This window comes from Schistocerca gregaria, chromosome 9 (assembly GCF_023897955.1).
Source record: "Schistocerca gregaria isolate iqSchGreg1 chromosome 9, iqSchGreg1.2, whole genome shotgun sequence".
NCBI lineage: Eukaryota > Metazoa > Arthropoda > Insecta > Orthoptera > Acrididae > Schistocerca > Schistocerca gregaria.
The window spans coordinates 171,569,009-171,596,177 of NC_064928.1; the positions used below are offsets into that span (position 1 = coordinate 171,569,009).

General features: G+C 42.2%; 1 protein-coding gene across 3 annotated transcripts in view; it reads right to left on the bottom strand.

Annotated features, from left to right (window-relative positions):
* Positions 1-2,342: 2,342 nt before the first annotated feature.
* LOC126291698 (ectonucleoside triphosphate diphosphohydrolase 5) overlaps positions 2,343-27,169 on the bottom strand; it is a 53,137-nt gene continuing 28,310 nt past the window's right edge. For all 3 annotated transcript variants that reach the window (XM_049985328.1, XM_049985327.1, XM_049985329.1), the window contains exons 8-12: positions 17,698-17,844; positions 16,141-16,364; positions 15,613-15,669; positions 14,673-14,779; positions 2,343-4,076 (exon numbers count right to left, since the gene is read on the bottom strand). In XM_049985328.1, coding sequence (XP_049841285.1) covers positions 3,999-4,076; positions 14,673-14,779; positions 15,613-15,669; positions 16,141-16,364; positions 17,698-17,844 — 613 coding nt within the window. In that variant the 3' untranslated portion in view covers positions 2,343-3,998. The remainder of the gene's footprint in view (positions 4,077-14,672; positions 14,780-15,612; positions 15,670-16,140; positions 16,365-17,697; positions 17,845-27,169) is intronic.

The window sequence follows — 27,169 nt, forward strand, 5'->3', positions numbered from 1 at the left end:
TGTATTTTTTAACAGAGAGTGCAATAATCTATGTTTTATCAGCATTTTCTGAATTTTGTTAGCGAACCACAGTATTTTCTGTCCTTAATCCACTTCCACAGCACATACTTCTCCATAGTGTGACTTACAATCAGTTTAAACTTTGCCCATACTTCCTCATATCCATTACACTGGAACTAAATCATGTCCAATCATTATCCAAGTACTGTGCTAACATTTGTTTATCCACTCTTTAATCAAAAAACATTGTTAGTCTTCTTGATGGGTTTATTAACTTTAGTAATCAGTAGGGCTATGATGACATTACCGCTAACCCCTGAATGTAGTGACACTGTCATAAGGTTTAAAATATTTTCATTCTGTACCTACCTTCCTACCTCCCTCCCTCCCTCTTTCTGGCTTGCCTCGACAGGGCCCTGCCTTCAATGTTCCTTCAAACTGAACATTGAGTGATTCAGTTGCTCTTTTTGCATGTTGAAGTGTTTTTTGAAATTGTTAAGGCTCAAAGTATGAGCCCTAATTATTGAGTTGTTATTCAAGCACAGTTTTCAATTGGGAAGTACTTGTTCTCCTGATCTCAGTACAAAATTAATGTATCATTTAAATTTGCCCACAGATTTTCACTGATTGTAGGCCTAGAATTTGATTCCATGATTTACTTTCCACATTCAATCCAATAACAAAATTAGCAAATAATGAGAACTCAGTAAACAAACTACAATAAGCGGCCAACACCTATAGTTATTCTCACTCACACTCATATATCAAGCCAAACAATTACATTACCAAAACTTGTCATAACATGATTTCCGCAGGTGGCACAGCACTATTTTTGTCATAAATAGTAGGTACCTAATTAAGAATTAAGACTCATGGAAAGTTAACAGAAGTTAAAAGAGACAATGTTTTTCAAACTTAAAAGTTGATTTGTTACTCAAAAAGTTAACTTCATTAATTTACAATTAATGGTCTTACGCCCAGCTATGCCAGCAACCAACTGCCAACAGCATAACAGTATCACAGCTCTTCTCACCTGTTTATGCAAATTACATTCATTTATTTTAGGGTCAGCTGCCAATCTTTGGACCAGTCTATGTTGTAAATGATGAATTTAGGAATATACAACAACATATAGTTCCCATAGTGATCCTAAGGACAAAATTAGATTAATAACAGCCGACAAACGACATTTAAAAAGCCATTCTTCCCAAGCTCCATATATGAATGTAATGTAATGGGAAGAGATCCTAAAAACAGGTACAATTGGAAGGACCCTCTACTATGCACTTCACAGAGTATGGATGTAGATGTAGTTGCCTGCAAACAGCATCAAAGAGCTGTAGCAATTGTCTGTCATGAAAAGTAGCAGTCCTGTCACACTATTTTAATGTCCATCAAACACTTCTGATGTTCAGCATGTTCATTTTCCAGAGACAACAGTTACAGAGCTGGACTTTTAGCAGTAGTGTTCAGATCCTTTTCTGCCATCCAAGTCTACATACTACATAGTTTTCTGAGATCTTTTCCAGTGAATGATAGGACATTTTCTTCAACAGAGTAATACAGCCAATTTCCACAACCACATTCCCTCCCAACTAACTGAGCTACCACACAATCTCTAAACACTGCTGTGGACACATTTTGAAAATTAATTTAATTTCATTTTACAGAAATCTGAAAGCACATCTCACTACTGTGTCTCTTCTGTATTGTGATTTCTTAGAATTCACACCATAGCCAAACTTCTGGACATAGTGTACTACTGAGGTTCGAGTGGAGGAATACAATTTGAAACTTCTATGAGCTTCAGATTATGTAGGTTGCAAATAACTATTGTGTGTAAGTTACAGCAGTTCGATATATGACAGCATTACCTTTTCATGATGTAGTTGCCAATAAAGCACCAAAACATTACTTAAATGAGACACATTATCTCACATATGCGATTAGAACCTTGAAAAATGAGACACATTATCTCACATATGCGATTAGAACCTTGAAAAATGGCTCACAGTCTGGTATTTGTATTATTAAAATCAATATATATTACCAAATTAATAAATAAACCCATGGAAGGTATGCAAGTTGTGTGCAAGTTGCGTTTGTGTGTGTGTGTGTGTGTGTGTGTTTTCTAATGTTGACATAGGCTTTAATGCCCGAAAGCTATAATTCCGAGAGCCTTTTTGTTGTGCCTATATGCGACTCAGCATATCCGCTATTCGTGACTACAAACAAATAAATATATCGACATAGGTTATCTGAATAACCAACCTTATTTTGAAAATATATCTTTGATAAGTGCCAGGTATGTGTTAACGACTAGTAAATAAAAGATATACAAGTCAGAATGAAACTGTCCAATTTTATTGAGTTATTATGGAAGACTATTTTCATTAATTTTGAATAGAACAACCAAAAATTAGAGTGCTGGTTAAGGTGATTCAAAACAGGTGCACAGTCTGCAAGATAACCACTTACAAATCCTATATTTCTTCACAACCTTTTCTCTTTCAGGCATAACAATAAAACAAGAATAAATAAATGTGTGATCTCTGTCACAACAGCAACAAAAAGAGTGAAATTTTATAAGATACAGTAACAACACTGTTTTATCTACACATTTAAAAATACACCTTTTTATAATTAAAGGTCTAACATATCACAACTGTTGTTCTTAAAATAACACACTATGATAAAATGTTTCAGAGATGACAAATTTGAGCGCACAATGTAAACATTAAATGCAAAGAAAGTTTTTTTTTATGGAAATGATCATGATTCTGCATTATCTGTGGAACAAAATATAACTTGGGTAGATAACAAAAATATGACCAAATTAGTGAAAGCACACAAACACACACTCCCTTATTTTGGATGAGAGAAAACTATCATTTCCTTTCAAAGCCTGTCCTCTGCAGATTCTTTAATACGTTTAATAATGAATGGCCTTAGTAGATTTTGCCATCAAAACTACTTTAGACTAATTAATCACATGTTTTGAACATTTCAATAGTATTTCTTGGTTGAATACTGAAGATAATCAAACACTCTTCATGAACATGTTACTGACAATAGCCACAACACTTTATTATGTCTGGTCCCCAAACTAAAGTCTTCAACAATAACATCATTCTGGCATGTTGCTCTGTCACAGCCACTTGAAATGCAGGCCAACAAGTCCTCATAGCATAGAGGGCATTATCACTGTCGACCATAAAGTTGTTCAAATGCCACAAAATATAAAAATCTGCCCATTACTTACGATGAAATTATTTATCTGACATAAATACAGAATCTGAGATGAAATTGATGTGCAAAATTTAAAGGAAATAATCCCAGAATATTCTACATTGGCATATAAACTTTATCGAAAATTTAAAATCAATAAATTATCCTACCACTGCTTTACACTTGACAGCATTTGATGCATGCAGTAAATGTCAGTGCATTTTCAAAATATATGCACCTGTCTTTGTCTATAATGAAGTTTAATTAACAGACAGATATGCATTTTCTATCACAATATATCTTGACCACTATTACAAAAGTTTCCTTCTACAGAAATCGCAATCTAAAAATTCAGGAACTACAGGTAATGAAGGATGCTGGATGACACATTGTTTACGTAATGAGAACCATGTCTTCAAATGATTGATGAAACAACTCTTGAATTTGTCTTACCCCCCTCTTTTAACAACAATACATGTACCTAATATCAGATGGAAATATTTCAAATCTGTAAAAACTTTTATCAAAATACTGATTTCACTGGTCACATGTAACAGTATATAAACAAGACTACTAAAACTTAATATTGTACAGTTATCCACAGAAACAAATCTGCACACACACACACACACACACACACACACACACACACACACACACACACAGGTAAGGCACATCATTGGGCTAATACTTTGGAACAGTTAAAACAACAGGAAAATAAAATGGAGAGAAGAATCAAACAACAATATGTCAATGGAGTTGGCCAACTATCACAATCCATTTTGTAGGATATGGAATGCAGCACCAAGAGCCCAGCTGATCTCATGACCATCAATTTTCTTGTACAACTGAAAAAAAGAAGAAAAGCCATATTCAGAATGGAGTATTTGGATAACTGAACAAACTTTGTTTTTAAAAATATGTTCTTTTTATAAATACTTACTACAGTGCTGCAGCTGGAAAACTGCACAATGCACTGTAAGTACCTGTATATACCTTAGTTACCAGCAGTACCCTAATTGAAGCATTCATACCCAACTAAATTCACTGGTCATTATTTAAAATGACTTAATCTTTTAAAAATACTGCCAAGTGTTAATGATAAATTGTGATCAATCTTCTATGCACAGAAACCATTAAAGTGGTAAAAATTAATTGGCAGATCAGAAGTTTACAGAGGAAGCTGCATCAACAATGCAATGGTAAAAAAAAAAAAAAAAAAAAAAAAAAAAAACCCAGAGGGCTACAGCAGTTAAAGGTGGCCATCATCCATGCAGACTTGGCGCAGAAATTTGATGCAAAAGTTCCAGAAAACATATGCTTTATTATTTTTTTTCTTACCCGATGAGGTTCCTCAAGTTGCAACATACGTTCTTCGTGAAATTCTAAAAGAACTCAAAAATTATGTACACATTAAGTACTAAAAAATGCTGTCTGCAGTTGAGTAGTACAGAAAAAGCGGTAATGAGTTTTTTAGTTGAACTGCTGAACTGTCAGTAAAAATAAACAACAGTCAGCACCACAACTATGGCCATTCAGAAGTGGCTGTCAATTCAGGCAACAGACTTATTAAAATAGAATTTAGAATCTGACTGTATGCTGTTTTAAATATCCTGGTATTGGCTGAAATTACACTGAAAAGGAGATTAAACAAGGAAACATGACAAAATCTAAATTGGGCTACAAGTAAGTAAATGAACTCTGCTTCTTTGCAAGTACTGTGTGCCCAGAAAGCCCCCATACTCCTACATCAATAGAGTACACGCATAAAATCCATGTATCCAGCAGATCTGTATGTGCACCATCACACCCTATACAGATATCTACGAGTCATTTTCTTATCAACATCTTATGGAGCACCTCAGGAGCTGCACATAGAAAGGGTTCCTCAACTCTTAAAAATGCCTTCATTAGGCTTGTAGCAACATTTAGCCACAAGGGGCTTGATTATTCCCCATAATGAGTTGCCTGGTGTGATGAGGTCCAACCAGCTACTGTGATGACATTCCAGCCTATATCTTAACCCAGAATGTGTTCCTTTCCAACCCTCATGCATCATGAGATTTTCCTTAGACCAGAAGACCACATTTCCTCCTGTGTGAATTGCAATATGTAGCAATTCCTCAGAAATTAACACTCAGTGAGAGAGACTTTCCAGAAACTGTGCCAATAAAGCAGAGCTGGTTGCAACTTTCTGCTACATGCTGTCATCTAATAAGTCATTCACAAATATCAGTCAAAACCCTTTCATTTTAATGCTTAACTGCTCACATTGGCTGAATGTCACCTAAGGATTTTCTCTTCTGCTACTGATCTTTGGCATGGTGAGAAACAAATATAGCCAGCCCAAGTAAATTCCTTTATTGTGTGGCTGTCTCTTGAGGTCTATTTAAAATTTATTGGGTGAGATGGTTTGGACCTTGATGAAATGTAAAGCACTGTGCAGTTCAAATAATTTTCAGACCAATAGCTGCCTACATGTGGACTCAAAGATTTCCACTTACATTTCTCTCAATGTAGTTTCAACACCCATTATTAAAAGTAGTCCCAAAGTTCCTGGAAAGCACAAAATGCATACAAATGAGTGATCACTCTTATGTCCAGACACCACTTTGTAATATGGTCTGTTTCAGCGATGTAACACCTCATTCCCAGAGAGAGAGAGAGAGAGAGAGAGAGAGAGAGAGAGAGAGAGAGAGACTGACTTGAAGAGACCATACAAAACAGGCTGACCAGACTGTTGAAAAGCCCAAATTAGAATCAAAAGAACATCAACTAGAGAAGCCAATCCATCAATTGTCTTGAATCCACTTAACCAATGAAGAGAATGGGGTATTGTACAGAATAACTATGAGCTCCTTGAAAATTTCTCACCATATACTGTCAGTTTGAGGAAAGAAGCTAGTAAACACTTACTTGAACATATAGTCCAAGCCTTCTTATAATGTGTTTGAGAAATTGGAGGAAAGATAAGACTTTAACATCCCACTGAAACTGAATTCACCACAGTTGAAGAATAAGTTCATTTGGAGAAGAATGGGAAGGAAATAGGTCCAGCCAATTTAAAGGAATGATCCCGACACTTTTCTAAGTGATCAAGGAACACCATGGAAAACTCCAATCAGGATAGTCAGAAACGAATTTGAACTGCAGTCCTTCCACATCCAAGTCCAAGAGTGAAACAATTCCTAGCTGGCCATATCTAATACCCAGGAAAAGCTGACAGGCTTCTTTATGAAGTCTCCAGTTTTATCCATTTACTGAGAGTTTTAATAAACAAGTCACTAAATAAATAAAGTTATTATAAGAAACTGTCAACCAATTTGAAGGGTCTTTAGTAAACACACTGTTGCAAAGCAACTATTACCCTGCATGTAAATGAAACAAGATATGGCATTTATGAAACAGTGACATCTTAGCAGCACTATCACCTCAAGAGAACAAGAATGCATTGCAGTTAGTTTGACTATTCCACACCTTGTAACAACACTATTCAACACACCACATCAGACTATAGATATTCTGCAATAGAAATGGGCAAGATATATACAATGGTTATCCAGAAAGTAACAGATGGTTTGGTTTAGCACAGCAGTGGGAGGAGCTGCAGTTGCCATCTTTGTGCCATATGTCCCTACACTCAGTACGCATCCAACAGTGGTAGCGTACAGTCTATGTCTCTGCTACTTTGCTTTCTGTGATGGGTTAAAATGTGTGCTGTAATAGAAAATCTCATCACTTGTTAGGTGTGTTCCACAATTAAGTTTTTGTTGGCAAAAAACTGCAGACCAACTGAAATTTATTGCAACCATTGTGATGTGTACAGAAATGGTTGGTTGGGTGTGGGATTGAAGGGACCAGACTGCTAAGGTCATCGGTCCCTTGTTCCACGATAAAATCACACGAAATAAAAACTGTCAGTCGTTAAAAACGGAGAACTGAGAGAAGGGACGACACAATACAAGAAAGGCAGACAAAGACCAGACAAACGGAACTAAAATCGCACCGAGTGTGAAGGTGGTTGGCCGACCATGAAAATAACGAAAAGCCAACCACCAAATGACATTAAAACCCACAGTTTAAAACCACAGGCCAAAGGCCCAAGTCAATACAGGAAATAAAAGGACAAACACTCAAATCATACGATAAAAACCCCCTGCCCGAATAAAACTCAACACGAGGTCCGCCATAGCATCGTCATCACATAAAAGGGCAGGGAGGGTATCAGGCAGTGCAAACGTCTGCCTGAGTCCTGTTAAAAGCGGGCAGTCCACCAAAATGTGGACCACCGTCAGAGCTGCCCCGCAGCGACATAGCGGTGGGTCCTCCCGGCGCAACAAATGGCCGTGCGTCAGCCACGTGTGGCCAACGCGCAGCCGGCAGAGGACGACAGAGTCCTTCCGAGAGGCCCGCATGGAGGAGCGCCACACATGGGTCGTCTCCTTCACCGCCCGAAGTTTGTTGGGCGTGGGCAGGGTGCGCCACTCGTCACCCCAGGCACCAAGCACTTTCTGGCGCAAAAGCGACAGAAGATCACACTCCATAAGGCCGAGTTCCAGAGCCGGTGAACTCACTGCCTGTTTAGCCAGCGTGTCAACCCGCTCATTGCCCGGGATGCCGACATGACCTGGGGTCCAAACAAAGACCACGGAGCGGCCGCAACGGGCAAGAGCATGGAGCGACTCGTGGATGGCCATCACCAGACGGGAACGAGGAAAGCACTGGTCAAGAGCTCGTAAACCACTCAGGGAGTCACTACAGATGACAAAGGACTCACCTGAGTGGGAGCGGATATACTCTAGGGCGCGATAGATGGCAACCAACTCGGCAGTGTATACACTGTTCCCGGGTGCCAGCGACCGTTGCTCACAATGATCCTCTAGAGTAAGAGCGTAACCAGTGCGACCAGAGACCATCGAACCGTCGGTATAGGTCACGGCAGATCCGGGAAACTCGGCAAGGAGAGCAACAAAGCGGCGGCGGAGGGCCGGAGGAGGGACCGAGTCTTTCGGACCCTGTGCCAAATCCAGCCGAATGCATGGTCGGCGCACACACCAAGGGGGCAGACGGAGATTGGCCCGGAAAACAGGCGGGAGAGGAAAAAACTCAATCCCACACAGTAGAGCCCGGATGCGAACCGTGATCGTACACCCTGACCGGGGCCGCCTGTCTGGAAGATGGACGATCGAGTGCGGGAACAGGAGACGGTAGTTGGGATGCCCTGGCAAGCTACAAACGTGGGCAGCATAAGCGGCCAGAAGTCGGTCGCACCGGATCCGCAATGGAGGAACACCAGCCTCCACAAGTAAGCTGTCATCAGGGCTTGTCCGAAATGCTCCTGTGGCGAGTCGGATCCCGCAGTGATGGATGGGATCCAGCAATTGCAACGCTGATGGCGACGCCGAACCATAAGCCACACACCCATAATCAAGGCGGGACTGGATCAGCGCTTGATACAGCCGGAGAAGGGTGGACCGATCGGCACCCCATCCGGTGTGGCTAAGGCAACGGAGAGCGTTTAAATGCCGCCAGCATGTTTGTTTAAGCTGCCTAATATGAGGCAGCCAAGTCAACCGGGCATCAAATACCAGTCCCAAGAACCGATGCGCCTCTACCACAGCAAGAGGTTCACCGTCAAGGTAAAGGCGTGGCTGAGGGTGAACCGTGCAACGCCGGCAGAAATGCACAACGCAGGTCTTAGCGGCCGAAAACTGGAAGCCGTGCGCTACAGCCCACGACTGCGCCTTGCGGATAGCGCCCTGCAGCTGGCGCTCAGCAACTGCAATGCCAGCGGAGCTGTAGTAGAGGCAGAAATCGTCTGCATACAACAAAGCTGCGACGGACGATCCCACCGCCTCAGCGAGCCCATTGATTGCAATTAAAAACAGGGAGACACTGAGGACAGACCCCTGTGGGACCCCGTTCTCCTGGACCCGGGAGGAACTATGGGACGCAGCAACTTGCACGCGGAAGGAACGAGACGACAGAAAATTCTGAATAAAAATCGGGATCGGGCCCCTAAGACCCCACCCATGAAGTGTGGCCAGGATGTGATATCGCCAAGTCGTATCGTACGCCTTCCGCATGTCGAAGAAGACGGCAACCAGATGTTGGCGGCGTGCAAAGGCTGTACGGACGGCAGACTCTAGGGAGACCAGATTATCGACGGCAGAGCGGCCTTTGCGGAACCCACCCTGAGACGGAGCCAGAAGGCCTCGAGACTCGAGGAGCCAACTCAACCTCCGGCTCACCATACGTTCTAGCAACTCGCAAAGAACGTTGGTGAGGCTTATGGGGCGGTAGCTGTCCACCTCCAGCGGGTTCTTGCCAGGTTTCAACACGGGGAGGACGATGCTTTCTCGCCATTGAGACGGGAACACACCCTCAACCCAGATGCGGTTGAAAACATCTAGGAGGCGTCGCTTGCAATTCACAGAGAGGTGTTTCAGCATCTGGCTGTGGATGCGGTCTGGCCCAGGAGCCGTATCAGGGCAAGCAGATAGGGCACTCTGGAATTCCCAGTCGCTGAAAGGAGCATTGTACGACTCCGCGTGGCGCGTGTGAAAGGAAAGCCTCCAACTTTCCAACCGCTCTTTCCGGGAGCGGAAGGCCAGTGGGTAATTCGTAGATGCGGAACACTGAGCAAAATGTGCTGCTAACCGGTCCGCAATCGTGTCGGAGTCAGTACACACCACTCCATTCAGCGAAAGCCCAGGGACAGAGACAGGCGGCCGATAGCCATGGAGTCGCCTAATCTTAGCCCAAACCTGCGATGCAGAGGTACGGACGCCAATGGTGGAAACATACCGTTCCCAGCACTCCTGCTTCCGTTGGCGAATAAGGCGTCGGGCACGGGCACGGAGCTGTTTAAAAACGATGAGGTTCTCCAAGGACGGGTGCCGTTTATGGCGTTGAAGAGCCCGCCGGCGATCTCTAATCGCCTCTGCGATCTCGGGCGCCCACCAAGGCACAGTCCTCCTCCGAGGGGACCCGGATGAACAGTGAATCGCAGATGCCGCCGCAGAAACGATGCCGGTGGTGACCGACTGAACCACCGCATCAATGGTGTCAGGGGAAGGAGGTGCGATAGTGGCGAGAGAGGAGAACAAGCCCCAATCAGCCTTATTCAGAGCCCATCTGGAGGGGCGTTCAGAAGAGTGACGCTGTGGTAGTGACAGAAAGATGGGGAAATGGTCACTACCACATAAGTCGTCATGGACACTCCAGTGGATGGATGGTGAAAGTCCGGGGCTGCAGATAGAAAGGTCGATGGCCGAAAATGTGCCATGGACGACGCTGAAATGTGTCGGCTCTCCCGTGTTTAAGAGGCAGAGGTCAAGCTGCGAGAGAAGAGTCTCGACATCTCTACCCCGGCCAGTAATCGCGGCGCTACCCCACAGGGGGTTATGGGCGTTAAAGTCGCCCAGTAACACAAAAGGAGGAGGCAGTTGTGCTATCAATGCAGCCAACACATGACGCGAGACATCACCATCTGGCGGAAGATACAAACTGCAGACAGTAATAGACTGAGGCGTCCACATCCTTACAGCGACAGCCTCTAAAGGTGTGTGAAGAGGTACACATTCGCTGTAGACAGAGTTAAGGATGTAGACGCAGACTCCACCAGATACCCTCTCATAAGCTGCCCGGTTCTTGTAATAACCCCGATACCCACGTAGGGCAGGGGTCCGCATTGCCGGAAACCAAGTTTCCTGTAGGGCAATGCAGAGGAAAGGGTGACTGCTGATGAGTTGGCGAAGCTCAGCAAGGTGGTGGAAAAAAGCGCTGCAGTTCCACTGGAGTATTGCTTTGTCCATGTCCGAAAAAGGCGTGAAGGGGCCGAGGAGGCAGATCACGCCACTGGGACACCTGCTGCCACCGATGGAGGACCAGTACAATCTGCTTCCATGGCGTCTGAGGGTCCGGCGAGGTCCAGGTCCTCAGCGGACGCCCGGATCTCCACCTTATCCCCGGACGCAGAGCCTGTAGGGAGCAGTGGGGTGGATGCCACCGCGTGGTCCTTGGCCTTAGAGGTCTTCTTCTTCGTCTTGTCTCTCTGGTCCTTGGGTTTTATTGGCTGGGAGGGCTCCAGCGAGTCAGTCTCCGGGACGGAGGAGGAGCGGGAAGCCCTGCGATCAGCCGCTGGTCTGCTTTTCTTCCATTGGCTGACGTCACCCTTCCCAGAGGCGGAAACCTGGGAAGGAAGGGACCCAAGGGACCCTTTCCGTGCTATTCGAGCAGGGGAAGTTTGAGGCTTCCCCAGCTTAGAAGTGGGGACTGATGTCCCCGATGGTTGGGGGGTTGCTGCTCCTGAGGCAGGTAGTGCAGGAGCAGCAGGGAGTGAAGTGCCCCCCACCATCAAGGGGGCAGGTGTAGCATTCCGGCTCTGAGAGGTGGCAGTCTGAGGGAGAGCTAATGGGGCCATAACAGTAGCAGCCGCGGCGTAAGAGGCAGGCATTCGAACAGGATGGAGGCGTTCAAACTTCTGCCTGGCCTCAGTGTATGTCAGGCGGTCCAGGGTCTTATACTCCATGATTTTGCGCTCTTTCTGGTAGATCCTGCAGTCCGGCGAGCAAGGTGAGTGGTGCTCTCCGCAGTTTACACAGATGGGAGGCGGAGCACATGGAGTATCGGGATGTGATGGGCGTCCACAATCTCGACATGTGAGGCCGGAAGTACAGCGGGAAGACATATGCCCGAACTTCCAGCACTTAAAGCACCGCATCGGGGGAGGGATATATGGCTTGACGTCACAACGATAGACCATCACCTTGACCTTCTCAGGTAAAGTATCACCCTCGAAGGCCAAGATGAAGGCACCGGTGGCAACCTGCTTATCCCTTGGACCACGATGTACGCGCCGGACGAAGTGAACACCTCGCCGCTCTAAATTGGCGCGAAGCTCGTCATCGGACTGCAATAGAAGGTCCCGATGGAATATTATGCCCTGGACCATATTAAGACTCTTATGGGGCGTGATTGTAACCGGAACATCCCCCAGCTTGTTACAATCGAGTAACCGGCGGGACTGGGCGGAGGACGCCGATTTGATCAAAACCGAGCCCGAGCGCATTTTGGACAAGCCCTCCACCTCCCCGAACTTGTCCTCTAAGTGCTCGACGAAGAACTGAGGCTTCATGGATGTAAAGGATTCACCATCAGCTCTCGTACACACCAGGTAGCGGGGCGAGTATGGTTCGCTGGCATCCTTAGTCTTTCGTTCCTCCCATGGTGTAGCCAGGGAGGGGAACGATTTGGGGTCATATGTAGTTGCGTTGTATTGAGCCCTGGAACGCTTAGAGACTGCTGGCGGCTGGCCACCAGCAAGAGATGATGTACCACGCTTCATTGCGGGTCATCCGCCCTGATGCCACCTACTCCGACCAAGGGCCCTCCCCACGGGCGCCACCCAGCCTCAGCAACGACCACCTGGCAGGATGGCCATTGCCGGGAGTCCCAATGCCCCAAGGAGATAGGCATCTACTCCTTGGCATACGTGGGGAGTTAACGGCGCTGGCATCAGCAGAGCGATCCCTGTGTAGTCAGGGGGCTACAACCAACAGGGTACATGGCGGCCCCACCACAACGGACTGGCTACCGTGCTGGATTTCAGGTGATGTAATCCAATATCGTCATTGGCGCATAAAGCGGCACAGCATAGCAGACTGCAAGAAACCGCACCCAAGAACAAATCCACGCCCAAGAGATGGTAGGTGAGCGGGACTGCTAAGCGATGACGACAAACCTGGCTAGAGATGGTAATGCTTGATGGACACATCGCTCCTTGTAAGGCGCCCTTCCCCAATCGGCTCGCTCTTCGGAAAATTTAGAAGGATGGAGGTCAAACCCGTTAGGGGACCATCTCACAAGGCCAAAACGTTTGAGACTCCTTTTAGTCGCCTCTTACGACAGGCAGGAATACCGTGGGCCTATTCTTACCCCCGAACCCACAGGGGGGTACAGAAATGGAATGAGTGAAAGTCGAATGAGGTAATGGTGCATTTATTTTAAAAACTTCCATACCAATGTTCATGATGAGGAATGCAGTGGTAGGCCTAGCCTTGTGACTGACAAACTGGTGATGAAAGTCATTGACGAAATTCGTGAAAATCATTGCTTCACAATCACGGAACTTTCGCGACATTTTTCCAAACTTCAAGGAGTCTGGTGCATGAAATGGTGACAGAGAAGCTAGGTTACCACAATTTTGTGCAAGGTGGGTTCCCAAAATCCTAATGGAAGACCATAAACAACAGACATAATGCAGCACTTATCTTTCTCATAGATTACGAGAGAAATGATAAAGTGTTTGTCGTGTTGTAACTGGGGACAAGACTTGGGTGAAGTAGCAATTGTGAATCAAAAAAGATCATTGATGGAATGAAGACACAAATTCTCCTAAGAAACTAAGGATGTGTTTGCAAATGCTTTCAGCAAGAAAGATCATGGATACTGTGTTTTGGTACTCTTAAGGGAATGATTATTATTGGTTTCCTTGAACAAGGCACAACAATTAACTCAGAAGTATTGTCAAACATTGAAAAAAGTAAAGGCAGGTGATACTAAATAAGTGGCGAGGAAAACTTGGCGCAAAACTTTTGTTTTCCCACAAAACGCACATCCACACACTGCCAATCAAACCCGAGAGAGCATACTGGGTTTTGGATGAAAGTTGTTTGATCATCCAACATACAGTCCGCATTTGGCACCAAGTGACTACCACCCCTTCCCACCAATGAAATGGCTCACTACACAACACTTTGAAACGTGCCGAACTGCTTGCTGGTATAAACCAATGTTCACAATCGCAGACAGCAGATTTCTAAAGAGATAGTATTGAAAAACTTGTGCCACAGTATGATACATGCCTCAATTTGAGTGGTGGTGATGTAGAAAAATAGCTTAATAGTGTCCCTTCACAATGTATGTAATAACATTTGATTTTTCCATATCATTAATTTTTTATATCAAATATCTATTTCTTTCCGGATAGCCCTCAAACTAATGAAGGTACAGAATGTGATTTGCTGAACAGTTTCCTCAATTTCACAGAATTAAGAGTAAATACAAACAGCCATTCAGATATGGATTTGTTATGTGAACAAAAGATGTGTTAAATCTAACAGGGTAGCATCTCCTCCTATAATACTACCACACAACTTCCAGACTATAAATGTCTGAACTGTATTCAACAATCAAAATTTCTTCACAAGAACTTTTGCATTTTTGGATGTGTGATCCTGGCCATATAAATGAGGAACTCAACCATCAAAAATCTGGATTCAAGTAGAGTATTTGTTTTCCAACTACATGCAATATTTACTTATTTCAAAGACAGTTTCTTAGACAAAATGAAAAAAAAAAAACTTATCAATAAATCGAAATGTTAATTTAGTAAATTGATTAATCAAATTCATATGGCATTTTCACTGAGTGTCACTTACATTTAATGACTTCTCTGGCTTCAAACCAAAGCCATCCTGCAGCAGCACAGTGATGAACGTCAGATCAAGACACATGAAGGGCTGCTCAGCATTTGGCGTTTCACAACCTGAGAAATTAAGAATTTAGTGAGATATTTTAACTCTTGATAAGCTGATCCTTCTGAAGGAAAAATAAAAACCATGTTTTAATGAACACACGAAGCAAATGGGTAACCCACAACTATAGAGAAATAATAATGTTGGCCCAAAGTAAGGTGCTCTTCTATACCAAGTCAGATTACTATAATAATGACATCCACAATCCACTGCATCAAAATGAAAATTCAATTAAGGGAATTATCAAATTTCTTTATGTTTAATTTAACCACTTGATAACAGCATTCCAGAACTGTAGATGGCTAGCTAACTAGAGGGAAGCGATATCAATATTTTATTAAAAAAGGCAAATCTGTTTTGTTTGTGATACGTGCCACCCCCAATGTACAGTAGAGTAGCCTTCATCTATCATTTGCACAGCAAGCCATGCTGGTGGTGTCTTCCATTTGCAGCATCTGACTATTTTTAAATGTCTACTAGTCTAGTTACCCAATAAAGAAAAATCTATTTGGCATGTGACAAGTAATACATACTACAAAAATAAGTGCCAACAATTTACTGGACTACTAAATACAGCTATGATAAAATACCAATGCTTATAAAACTAAAATATGGTAATTCATGGAATTTATTAATTTCATTGGGACAGATTATCTGAAATTTTAAAAGCCTACAAAAATGTTTCACAGGTTTTTGTAACAGTCAGATTTCAACTTCATAATAAAGTTTCTTGTGGTGCCATTTTATACCAAATATTGTTCGTATTTTTGCCCACCACTATAAAATAAAAATCAGACTTTTCCACAAAACTGACTGTGCAAAAAAAGTATGGGCAGTCACTTACTTTTCTTGGCAGCATCCTCAAACTGCTTAACTGTGACAACTCCACCACTGAATGGATCTGAAACAAAGGATCAACGTATGAGAACAAATGATCATCTACACTGCAAGTCATGTTGAAGGTACAGCTGCTTTCCATTTGCAGAATCTTACAATGTTTTTAAGTTATCAATCAAATTATTTGACTGGCAATCCCAGCATGTGGGAGTTTGCTGATGTATGAATTAAGTGTTCAGCAATAATGGCCCAACAAATATTTTTTTTTACATGGGAAGCTGTTAAATTACAGTATAATATATATGTTTGTGAGTGTTATAGTTTGATTAAGAAAACCATATTCATGAAGAGATGCCCACTTCAAAAGCTTTTAATGTCATCAGTTCATCTGAAACAATTAGTCAACACCAAATCCCCTCTTCAGTTTCCTCCTAATTCATTTGAAACAAGCAACAAAACAAAATCTTTTCTTAGTTTACTACAAATTTTTTTTTTAACACCCTACTAACAACCAGCATGATAACTGCTCACTTACCAATGAGACCAAACTCCGTTGCCCGGTCAAAATAGTAAGAGAATGCATTGATCGTACGATCCTTTCGGTTGAGCTCAACTGGTTGGGGCTTCTCCACTTTCCCAGCCACGTAAGCCCGGACTAACTGGGAACAGCGCTTCCAATCTACTATTGGCTTCTTTTCACCAACCTTGTTGGCACCACCTTTGATTTCTTGGTAGACTGCCCTGTCTGGTGGAGGACCACTGTAACAACAATTGCAGTAAATATATTTGAACAGGAGTTAAAAATTAAAAACTACTTAATTTTGTAATAAATCCGTATGTATCACTGATAATGGATTTTCAAATATTGGTTTGAGGAAATTAATCAGGGTGTGGTACTGTTATAAAATATTATAACCTGATTCCTTGCAACCATGAGATTATAAGATGGGCTGCACCTTGTGGCCTAACAACGTTTTGCACAGAAAATCACTTTTATGAAATTATTCCACAATGTGCAGCTTCCACAAGAATAAACAAGTTGGACCCTTCAATAATCTATAGAAAATTAAATTTTTACAGGGAATTACACATAAGTACTATATTCTCCTGGAGATTTGCTGTCCTTAGACTCCATTCATAAACAGTAACTTCCATCACCCACTGCCCCACCCCTTCCAAAGGCACAGAGCGTTTACATGATAATTTATCTCGTTCTTAGATTTCTATGTAGAATAAAAGTTTGGAAATCAAAAGCTTCTACAGCTTTTTAGCTTCTTTCAGATCGATATGCTTGACAGCACTCAACTTCAATTCAATTCAATGGTGTGTCCTCTCTCCAAAGATCATTTCTCTCTCAGCTTGACCTTTTTCACTCTTATTATAATGATGTTCCATTCACTAAATCCTCCACACTATCACACTCGGCAGCAGCTTTCTATCACCACCATCAAACATTTTTTATGGTTGTTTTTATATTTGTCAATTATCTTCCATCTACTTTCTTTTTCATTTAACTACTAATAGAGAAATCCCCAGAGCACGAGCGCACACACACACACACACACACACACACACACACACACACACACACACACACACACACACACACACACACACACACACACACACACACACACACACACATATATATATATATATTCCAGCAACCTGGTGCCCTGGTGATAATCTCAGGAGACTGCAGTGACTATTTTTTAAATTTATTTATGACATGTTCCATTACAGTATTTGTAACCCTACATGTATGCAGTGCCTACTGTGTGTGTAAAAGGGTAGGGTAGGGTGGGGTGGGATCACACTCCAACACAACGACATGAATGAAAACCTGAAAACTTCATCCATTCTGAAATCCAAAAAAGTCAGTGAGATTTACTGATACCTGCTGGTATAGAACATCCAGTAGAGTTAAAAATACTACAAAAGCCAAACCATCAGTTATTGTCAGGTGAGAAGTCCAAATATAGAACATTATAACACTTTAAACATTTTCATTTTACTGTCAGTTTACCTCAGACCAAGATACCATACCAATCTGACAAAAATATTTTGCACAGAGAGCTTTAAAACAGCATACCTCACAAGATATGTACTTCCACTGAAGGTCCACTCTTTGCCACTGATGATGGGGTTTACACAGTCACTGTGGATTTCCTTCACATCAGACTTGTTGCCCTGCAACAGGACCCCCTTCCGAGCAGCCATCAGCCCCAAGCCCAAATAGCTGTAAAAGGAGAAGAGTATGCAATTAGAATGGCCTATTCCACATGGAACACACTAGTTGACGTCATTGGACTGAAACTTCTCAAGGAAGATCTTCCAATGATATAAAAGAAAACCACATACCATGGCTACGTTTGGAAGTAAATTACTATTTTCCAGAAAATACACTCCAAGACAAAAAAGGGACACACCTTGAAAAAATTATCTGAACGGGATAGAAATAGATAGGTGTGTCTTACATGTGCAGACGAACAAATTATTACAATTTCAGAGACATTGGATGATTTATTCAAGAGAAAGAGCTTCACAAATTGAGAAAATCAATAATGCATTAGTCCACCTCTGGCCTTTATGCAAGCAGTTATTCGGCTTATCACTGATAAGAGTTGTTTGGTGTCCTCCTTATGGATATTGTGCCATATTCTATCAACACTACACATCAATGCCAAGCTGAATAACTGCTTGCATAAGGGACAGAGATGGACCAACACATTATATATCATCCATTTTTTCTGAAATAGTAATCTTTGTTTGTCTGTACACACATATCCCATCTATCGATTTCCGTTCCATTCTGATAATTCCTTTGTGGTGCATCTCCCCCCCCCCCCCCCCCCCCCCCCAGAGTGTAATTATGAAAGAGTCACAGTGCAACACTGAAATATACATGGAATCTAAGGCTAAAGCAACTACTGTAAAGAAGCAAACTATAACAGATTCAGTTGTTCAGATTTTGTAGTAAATCTAATAACATTGATGAATAACTGGAACTACAGAAGCAACTGTGCAGCACTCTGCTTGACAGTAGCAATCGGCACAGGTCAGGGCAGTATGAGGGTCACTGCTGAAATACTGATCATTCTTGGCATTTGAATGTTCAAGTTAACATGTATCAATAAAACGAATATCACATTAGACTAATTTCAGACTACTCTGTTCAATGGGAACATAAAATACTACTTAAAAGACTCTTTGTAACAGGAAACAAACCACTGCTGGGCATTACTTGAAAGACTTCATGAGCGGTATTTGTTTAGGCTCACTCCAGATGAACATCACAATAACAAAATTGCAGATATCTGTTGAAATGTCAGAGAAAATGCAGATGACTTGTGGGAGCAATACTAGAAAATTGAGTTAAATTTATAAAGAACTTTGAACATAAGCCCAATTGTCAGTATGATGTTACAGCACCCCTTTCTGGATTCATGGACTCATTCAGTTGGAGTGTCATGAAGTCATTGTGCCCCCTCCTGTGGCAAACTGGTCCACAACTGATCCTTGATATCTTGCATAATGGCAGTGGGATGGAGTAGACATCTAAGCTGTTATCACATGTTCTATCATGGACAGATCTGGATATTTTGCGTGTGCCATGTGTACATGAGCATTGTTCTGTCAAAAAATGGCACCACGATACTGGCTCAAAGGTAACATGTGAGGACACAGGATATCTGTGACAATGTTGTAGCATCAGATTTCCCTTAACTCTTTGCCCATGAGCAATTTTAATATTGTTCTATACAACACCATGGGGGATTTTTTTTTAAAATTAGAATAGTTGTAAGGGTAGAATTAAAGGCATGTAACAGGAAAACGAAAAATTTCCTTTAGAGTTGATTTTTCATCAACATTTAATGTAAATCATGCAAGCAACATGAAAATCACATTCGACATTATAAAGGCAGAATAAACTTATTAATAAATTTTCCGAGTGCTGCTTATCTTAAAACAAGCTTCCATACATACGCTTGGGAATATGCCTACAAAATTTCTGTCATGAGACAGAATTTGTGTAAGTATGTGAGGGAGACTGGAGAATGTTGATTTCCAACATGGAAACAGATCAGAAATTACATTTGATGTGATAATCGGGGGCCCTGCGATACTGTCTTGAAATTTCCGAATGCACACATCCATGTCACCTGTGGTTGGAGGGTTCTCACAACTGACTGTTGCCATAAGTTGTACTGAATAGCTGCCCACACCATGACACCAAGAACAACACTACCATACCTATCCAAAACAATGGAAGAACAGAACCTCTCCCCAGGTCACCGCTGATGACAGTCATCTGGAGTAATGCAGAACTGTGAGTCATCACTGCACACAATGTGACAGTTAATTGGTAGTTCACACTTCCTGGTCACAGAACCACTCCAAAAGCAGCCCTCTGTGTTGTGGCATTATTGGCAACCTACAAATGGGACAGTAATTCCCTAGACCAGTTACTGCTAGTCTCTGACCAAGGATATGAAAGTCCATTACTTATTCCTGGGTGGCAGGTGAAGTTGCGAGAGGGTTACACTGTGCTCAGTGCACGATATTACCATCCTCTCTTATGGTTGGTAGACACATGCGACCAAAACCTCGATGACGAGTATGCCTGCTGTTCTGTTTCCGTGCAGTGCAACATTGGGCTACTGTCACATATGAATGCCCCACAAATCTGGATACAGCACAACTGGACAAGCTGGACAAATGGATATCCACAGTAAAGATCCTTTCCAACTCTGTCTGGAGCTAACAACACTTTCTCACACTAGTACATGGTACCTCTGTGTCCAAAGCGATCACTCAACATTTGACACAGTTCACATCTTTTACATACCCTATCAAGCCTGGTAACAATACTACACATGAACAACACTAATGCACTCTGGTAGCAACTCTACCTGTCAGAGAATTGCAACTCTACATCATTTAGATACCCACTGACAGTGCATACGTGGACAAAGTTACAGTGACATCCAATGGGGTCTTCCAGGTGCTTTGCCTTTTTTGTCAGGGACAGTATGTACAGCACTAAGAATAATTGCACTGAAATAGTAACATGCAGGGCAGCATTGGACTATTACTGAGGAATCACTGCCACTGGGAGTCATGTAAACTAATTGCACCAAAGGCGGGTGAAACTTGAGAGGGTAAGCTGGAAGTAGGGAGGGGGGGGTGGGGAGAGGGAGGGGGAGAGGGAGGGGGAGAGGGAGGGGGAGAGGGAGGGGGAGAGGGAGGGGGAGAGGGAGGGGGAGAGGGAGGGGGAGAGGGAGGGGGAGAGGGAGGGGGAGAGGGAGGGGGAGAGGGAGGGGGAGAGGGAGGGGGAGAGGGAGGGGGAGAGGGAGGGGGAGAGGGAGGGGGAGAGGGAGGGGGAGAGGGAGGGGGAGAGGGAGGGGGAGAGGGAGGGGGAGAGGGAGGGGGAGAGGGAGGGGGAGAGGGAGGGGGAGAGGGAGGGGGAGAGGGAGGGGGAGAGGGAGGGGGAGAGGGAGGGGGAGAGGGAGGGGGAGAGGGAGGGGGAGAGGGAGGGGGAGAGGGAGGGGGAGAGGGAGGGGGAGAGGGAGGGGGAGAGGGAGGGGGAGAGGGAGGGGGAGAGGGAGGGGGAGAGGGAGGGGGAGAGGGAGGGGGAGAGGGAGGGGGAGAGGGAGGGGGAGAGGGAGGGGGAGAGGGAGGGGGAGAGGGAGGGGGAGAGGGAGGGGGAGAGGGAGGGGGAGAGGGAGGGGGAGAGGGAGGGGGAGAGGGAGGGGGAGAGGGAGGGGGAGAGGGAGGGGGAGAGGGAGGGGGAGAGGGAGGGGGAGAGGGAGGGGGAGAGGGAGGGGGAGAGGGAGGGGGAGGGGGAGAGGGAGGGGGAGAGGGAGGGGGAGAGGGAGGGGGAGAGGGAGGGGGAGAGGGAGGGGGAGAGAGAGAGAGAGAGAACTAGCAAACAAACTCTGGCAAGTGAAAAGCAATGGGTTAAAATAAATTTTCTTATAGTGTACTACAATGATCACTGTGTGAAAAAATGCAGAACATAGAGTACAAGGTCATAAGTTTGTACACTTAGGTTCGATCCTGTTACAAACTTATCTTTTTCTTCTCTCTTCTCTTTATTCTTTCTCTACTTTCACTTTTGATGATAGCTGATAACCTCCATTGTGTTGATTGTACAACAGATGAGATAAAAGACAATTTGATATTCAATACACAGCAGATGCAAACAAATTTGTTATGTTGTCATTTATTATTTATACAGTAACAGTCATCATACAAACATTAGCAAGATAAACTGGTCTCACATCATAAAATTTTACAATGGATACTTTGCCACAGTGGCATTAAATTTTGAGTGAATTTATGCGGAAACTTCCATCATGAACATGACCACTCTGCAGTAATGGTTTCTCATATGCTGATTTTGCAGCCATACCAGCTTCTAATTTAAATTCAACAGTCTGAACCTTATTTTTGGTCATATACACTAACACAATCCAATGCCAAAAATAAATAAATAAATAAAATAAAAAATAAAAAAAATAATAGGACTAGCATCGAACCTGTGACCTGTGGCCCTTCAGTCTGCACTACATACACACTGCATTCTCTCCATCACTAATGCAGTTACAATTGTAATTAACGATAGGTAAACTGAACTCATCCAGTTACCAAGGATGATGCTTCTGCATAAATTCCCGCTACTGTAAACAACTTTATTGCACGACAGCTACCAGCTTAAGATGCTATTCAATCCATTCTGCAACTCACAATGTGACCCTTATCTCCCACTTGTGAGAAAAATTGTTCTCTCTATGAAATTCATTTTCATAATGCAACTCAATCTTTTGCTCAGTTTTTATCATGCATCTACAAGGAATCAGCATGTTAACCCTATCACTGCTGTGGATGTATATAGATGCCCTGCTCCGCTGATCCCTACGCATTGTGGACGTGTATACACAGACACCGCTTGGGTTTTCCTACAGTGCTATAGACACCTGTATGTGTCCTGATTGGAAAAAAAAAAAAAATCAGTACCTTGAACCATTTACAAAATATGATGATTGTTATGATCACATGATTTGTGATGCGCAAGGACAGAAATCTTAACATTGTGCATCCATCGGATATAAAAATCAGTAACTCAAGAACGAAGGGAGATCATTCTGATCTCAATCTTATAAATTTTGATACCTTACCTACATTTCATACACTGCAATGTGTGAGCTAAAATCCATCATAAGCAAAGTCTATGCAATGGGTTTATACCTCTACAAACAGTCCTAAATTTTGTGCAATGTTTTACTTAACTATGAGGAATAATGAAGTGATTCAGACCTTTACCTAACAAAAACATCAGCCTGTATGCTGTGCAAGAATCAAAGATTTTCAGTTAATAGTTTACTTAAAATTGGATGATTATTTCATAGCAGCTGGAACACTAGCACTCAACACATGTAGCAGCATTTGGTGAGCTGCACAGCCATAGTAAAGATGTGCTAAGTATGGAATGCAAAAAGCAAGTCAGTAGCAGGGAGAGGGTTAATCGGGTTTCGCATGTTACTGGCATAGTGTGGACCCGTGCCCATCCTGTCACAACTCCCTCTCCCTTGAAGTGGAAATGAAACTGATAATACCTGAAATTTTAGTAAAAATATGCCTCAGATAGATGCATAAGCAGTTTACTGAAGCATAGGATGTTTGTCAAATAGTCTATTGTGTTTGGGTATCGAAGGAAGAATTGTATTGTCACATCAAAACCACACTCTAGTCAAAATGCAAAAGCTAGGTCACCAATGGAATACAACACTCGGAACTGGAAGCACCTTTATTACAAATACCAAAATGCAGTGAGATCAGAGCTGAAGTCTTCTACAGAGTGCTACTATTTATACAAACATTGAATATTCCATAATATACAAACATAGAGTTTGAGAACATTTTACAAATTATAAATATTAAATAACAAGTAATTGGTCAGATTTGAACTGCCAACCCACAGCACACCATCCAATGATGCTAAATTGCTATGCCTCACTGCAAGCAGCACGTCTTGAGACAACATTAGAGCCATTTGTATGCTGAACGGCACTTGCATAATTCTTGTCAACACCATCACCGCTCAACACATCATCACCTTCAGGCAGTGTATTTTTTCCATTCAATCTGTAAAATCAGTATCTCTTTTCCAGTGAACTAACTCATTCGTGGAATTTAATCTTAATGTGTTCCAAGACAGTTATTGACCTTAGTCATGTAACCTGCACTAGAAACCTATTCCTAATCCAAGTTATCTAAGAGTCAATAATGTTGAATCTAATTATAGAAAAGACCGATTTTGTTAATAATGAAACAAGAACAACAACTTTTAATTGTGTTCTAAACAAATGTTACTAAGTGTTATTGTACTGAGAGTGTCCTACATTCTAAAATATGATTTGCTCATGGTTAGAATAGCTATCGTGAAAGTGGGTCTTTCAAAGCTTGACAGGTCAGTTAGCAAACATTATTGTGAGTGAGAGGTTTGTTAGTCACTTAAATCTACATCTATTTCTATAATCTGCTAACAACTGTGAGGTGCATGGCAGAGGGTACACCCCATTACACCAGTTATTAGTGTTTCTTCCTGTTCCGTTCACATATGGAGTGCGAGACTGCATGCCTTTGTGTGTGCTGTAATTATTATGATCCTATCCTTATGATCGCTACATGAGCAATATATAAGGAGTTGTTATTTATTCCTACAGCAATAATTTAAATCTGGTTCTTGAAACTTTGTTAATAAACTTTCTCGGGACAGTTTACACCTACCTTCAATAATCTTCCAGTTCAGTTTCTTCCTCTGTGACTCTCACCCATGGATTAAACAAACTTGTGACAATTTGTGCTCCCCTTCTGTTTATATATTCAATATCCCCTGTTAATGCTATCTGAATAGGTCCCAAACACTTAAGCAATATTCTAGAACTGGTCCTATTGGTATGGATCCCACACACTTGACCAACATCCTTGAACTGGTCACAAAAGTGATTTGTAAGCAATCTTCTTTGTAGACTGATTACACTTCCCCAGTATTCTACCAATAAATCTAAGTCTATAACCTGCATTACCCATACCTGAACCTATGTGATCAATCCGTTTCATATCCCTACAAAGTGTTACACCCAGGTATTTGTACGAGTTGCCCGATTGCAAAAGTGACTCATTGGTATTATAGTCACAGGATACTATTTTTTTTTCATTTTGTGAAGTGCAAAATTTTACATGTCTGAACATACTTCACTGTAGAGAGCTACAAAGATGTTGCTGATTTTACAGAGCTGTATATATGTGAAATAAATGCTACAAGGTTCTATTTTATCTAATGAATTTCTTATTTCAAAATTATATGAGCAATTTGGACTGGCAACCATATTTTAATCTGGGTACAAATAATGACAACTATTAAATGAATCCTTGTTCAAATATTACTTTTGACTCTACACTCTTCTGTATAAAATAGTGTTTTGTTTTGGAGGCAAAACCAATAGTACAACTGCTTAAAATTCATTATTTACACAATCACAGTTATAAAAGCTGTAATAGGGTAACACTAACTTAGTAGTATAATGATATAGTAAAGGGGCATTATAATTGAGCAGGCTTCTATCACAGTATTACTATGGTCTGTGCGTCCAAAACTGGTCAATAGTGAATATGTATTGAATAAAACTTTCCAAATAATGTAATGAACAACGGAGGTCAAAACAACACCTTTATTATTTAAGATGACTTCCTTGAAACATGTCTTGCTTACTTCACTAATTGCTGCAACCAGCCCCAAAATGCAGGCTGATAACTAAATGGCATTTTACAAATGTAAACACTAATAGTTTTTATTTCACCAGTAACACACCTGAAACAGTATGTGCCAATAACCCCAGCTGCAATCCCAACCCTTTAAGGAATTGAACTCCATGAAAACATAGTTTTTCATATCTCTCAATGCTTAATGTGATATCTCCTGAACTGTTTGTTGTACAATGATATAATTTAGTCACAAAAGAACAAATCAAACACAGAGTGCCAGAGCCCAACTGTTGTTATTCCACCCACTACTTTCCATTGTTAAATTTCTAACATTAATGTTTGATTTATTGTGTTAAGCCTTTTGCGGAACATTATACCTCTTTATCAGTAGGTTACAAAGCATTTTAATTTTTATATACAGTGAATAATTATACAAAATACTGATGCCGCTGGATGCCGTTATGTAGGCAACGTGCAACAGTGTCTGGGTGAAAATTTCAGCTTTTAGTAATATAAATATGTCAACAGAGTTTTGTTTTGGAATTCCACAAATGAAACCATTTTCCAAAAATTATATAGTAATGTTCCAATGACAATTTTATTTAGAGTGATTGGTGAATATTCCAACATAAAAGAACATGTAATCAATTATACTCATTGGAAAAGGAATGGACAAGGTACAGTGACAATACTAGAAGTGGCTAAGGAATGTTTGGATCAGTAGTGGGTAAAAGTAGGATGAAGCAAACAGCTTGGTGGAATGACACGGTCAAGGCAGCCTGTAAAAGGAAAAAGAAGGCGTATCAAAAATGGCTACATACTAGAACTCAGGTAGACAGAGAAAGTTATGTTGAAGAAAGAAACAAAGCCAAACAGATAATTATAGCATCCAAGAAGAAATCTTGGGAAGACTTTGGAAACAGGTTGGAGACTATGGGTCAAGCTGCTGTAAAACCATTCTGGCGTGTAATTAGCAGTCTTCCAAAAGGAGGTAAGAAGGAAATAACAAGTATTTTGGACAGGTCAGGAAAACTGCTGGTGAATCCTGTGGATGCCTTGGGCAGATGGAGGGAATATTTTGAAGAGTTGCTCAATGTAGGTGAAAATACGATCAGTAATGTTTCAGAGTTCGAGGTAGAATGAGATAGGAATAATGATGGAAATAGGATCACATTTGAGGAAGTGGAGAAAATGGTCAATAGATTGCAGTGCAATAAAGCAGCTGGTGTGGGTGAAATTAAGTCGGAACTCATCAAATACAGTGGAATGTCAGGTCTTAAATGGCTACACGGGATAATTGAATTGGCCTGGGTGTCAGGACAGGTTCCATCAGACTGGACAAAAGCAGTAATCACACCAATCTTTAAACATGGAAGCAGAAAAGATTGTAACAACTACAGAGGTATCTCTTTAATCAGCGTTGTGGGTAAAATCTTCTCAGGTATTGTTGAAAGGAGAGTGCGAGTGTTAGTCAAGGACCAATTGGATGAAAATCAGTGTGGGTTTAGGCCTCTTAGAGGTTGTCAGGACAGATCTTTAGCTTACGGCAAATAATGGAGAAGTGTTATGAATGGAACAGGGAATTGTATCTATGCTTTATAGATCTAGAAAAGGCATACGACCGAGTTCCTAGGAGGAAGTTATTGTTTGTTCTACGAGATTATGGAATAGGAGGCAAACTTTTGCAAGTAATTAAAGGTCTTTACAGGGATACTCGGGCAGCAGTTAGAGTTGACAGTAAATTGAGTTCATGGTTCAGAGTAGTTTCAGGGGTAAGACAAGGCTGCAACCTG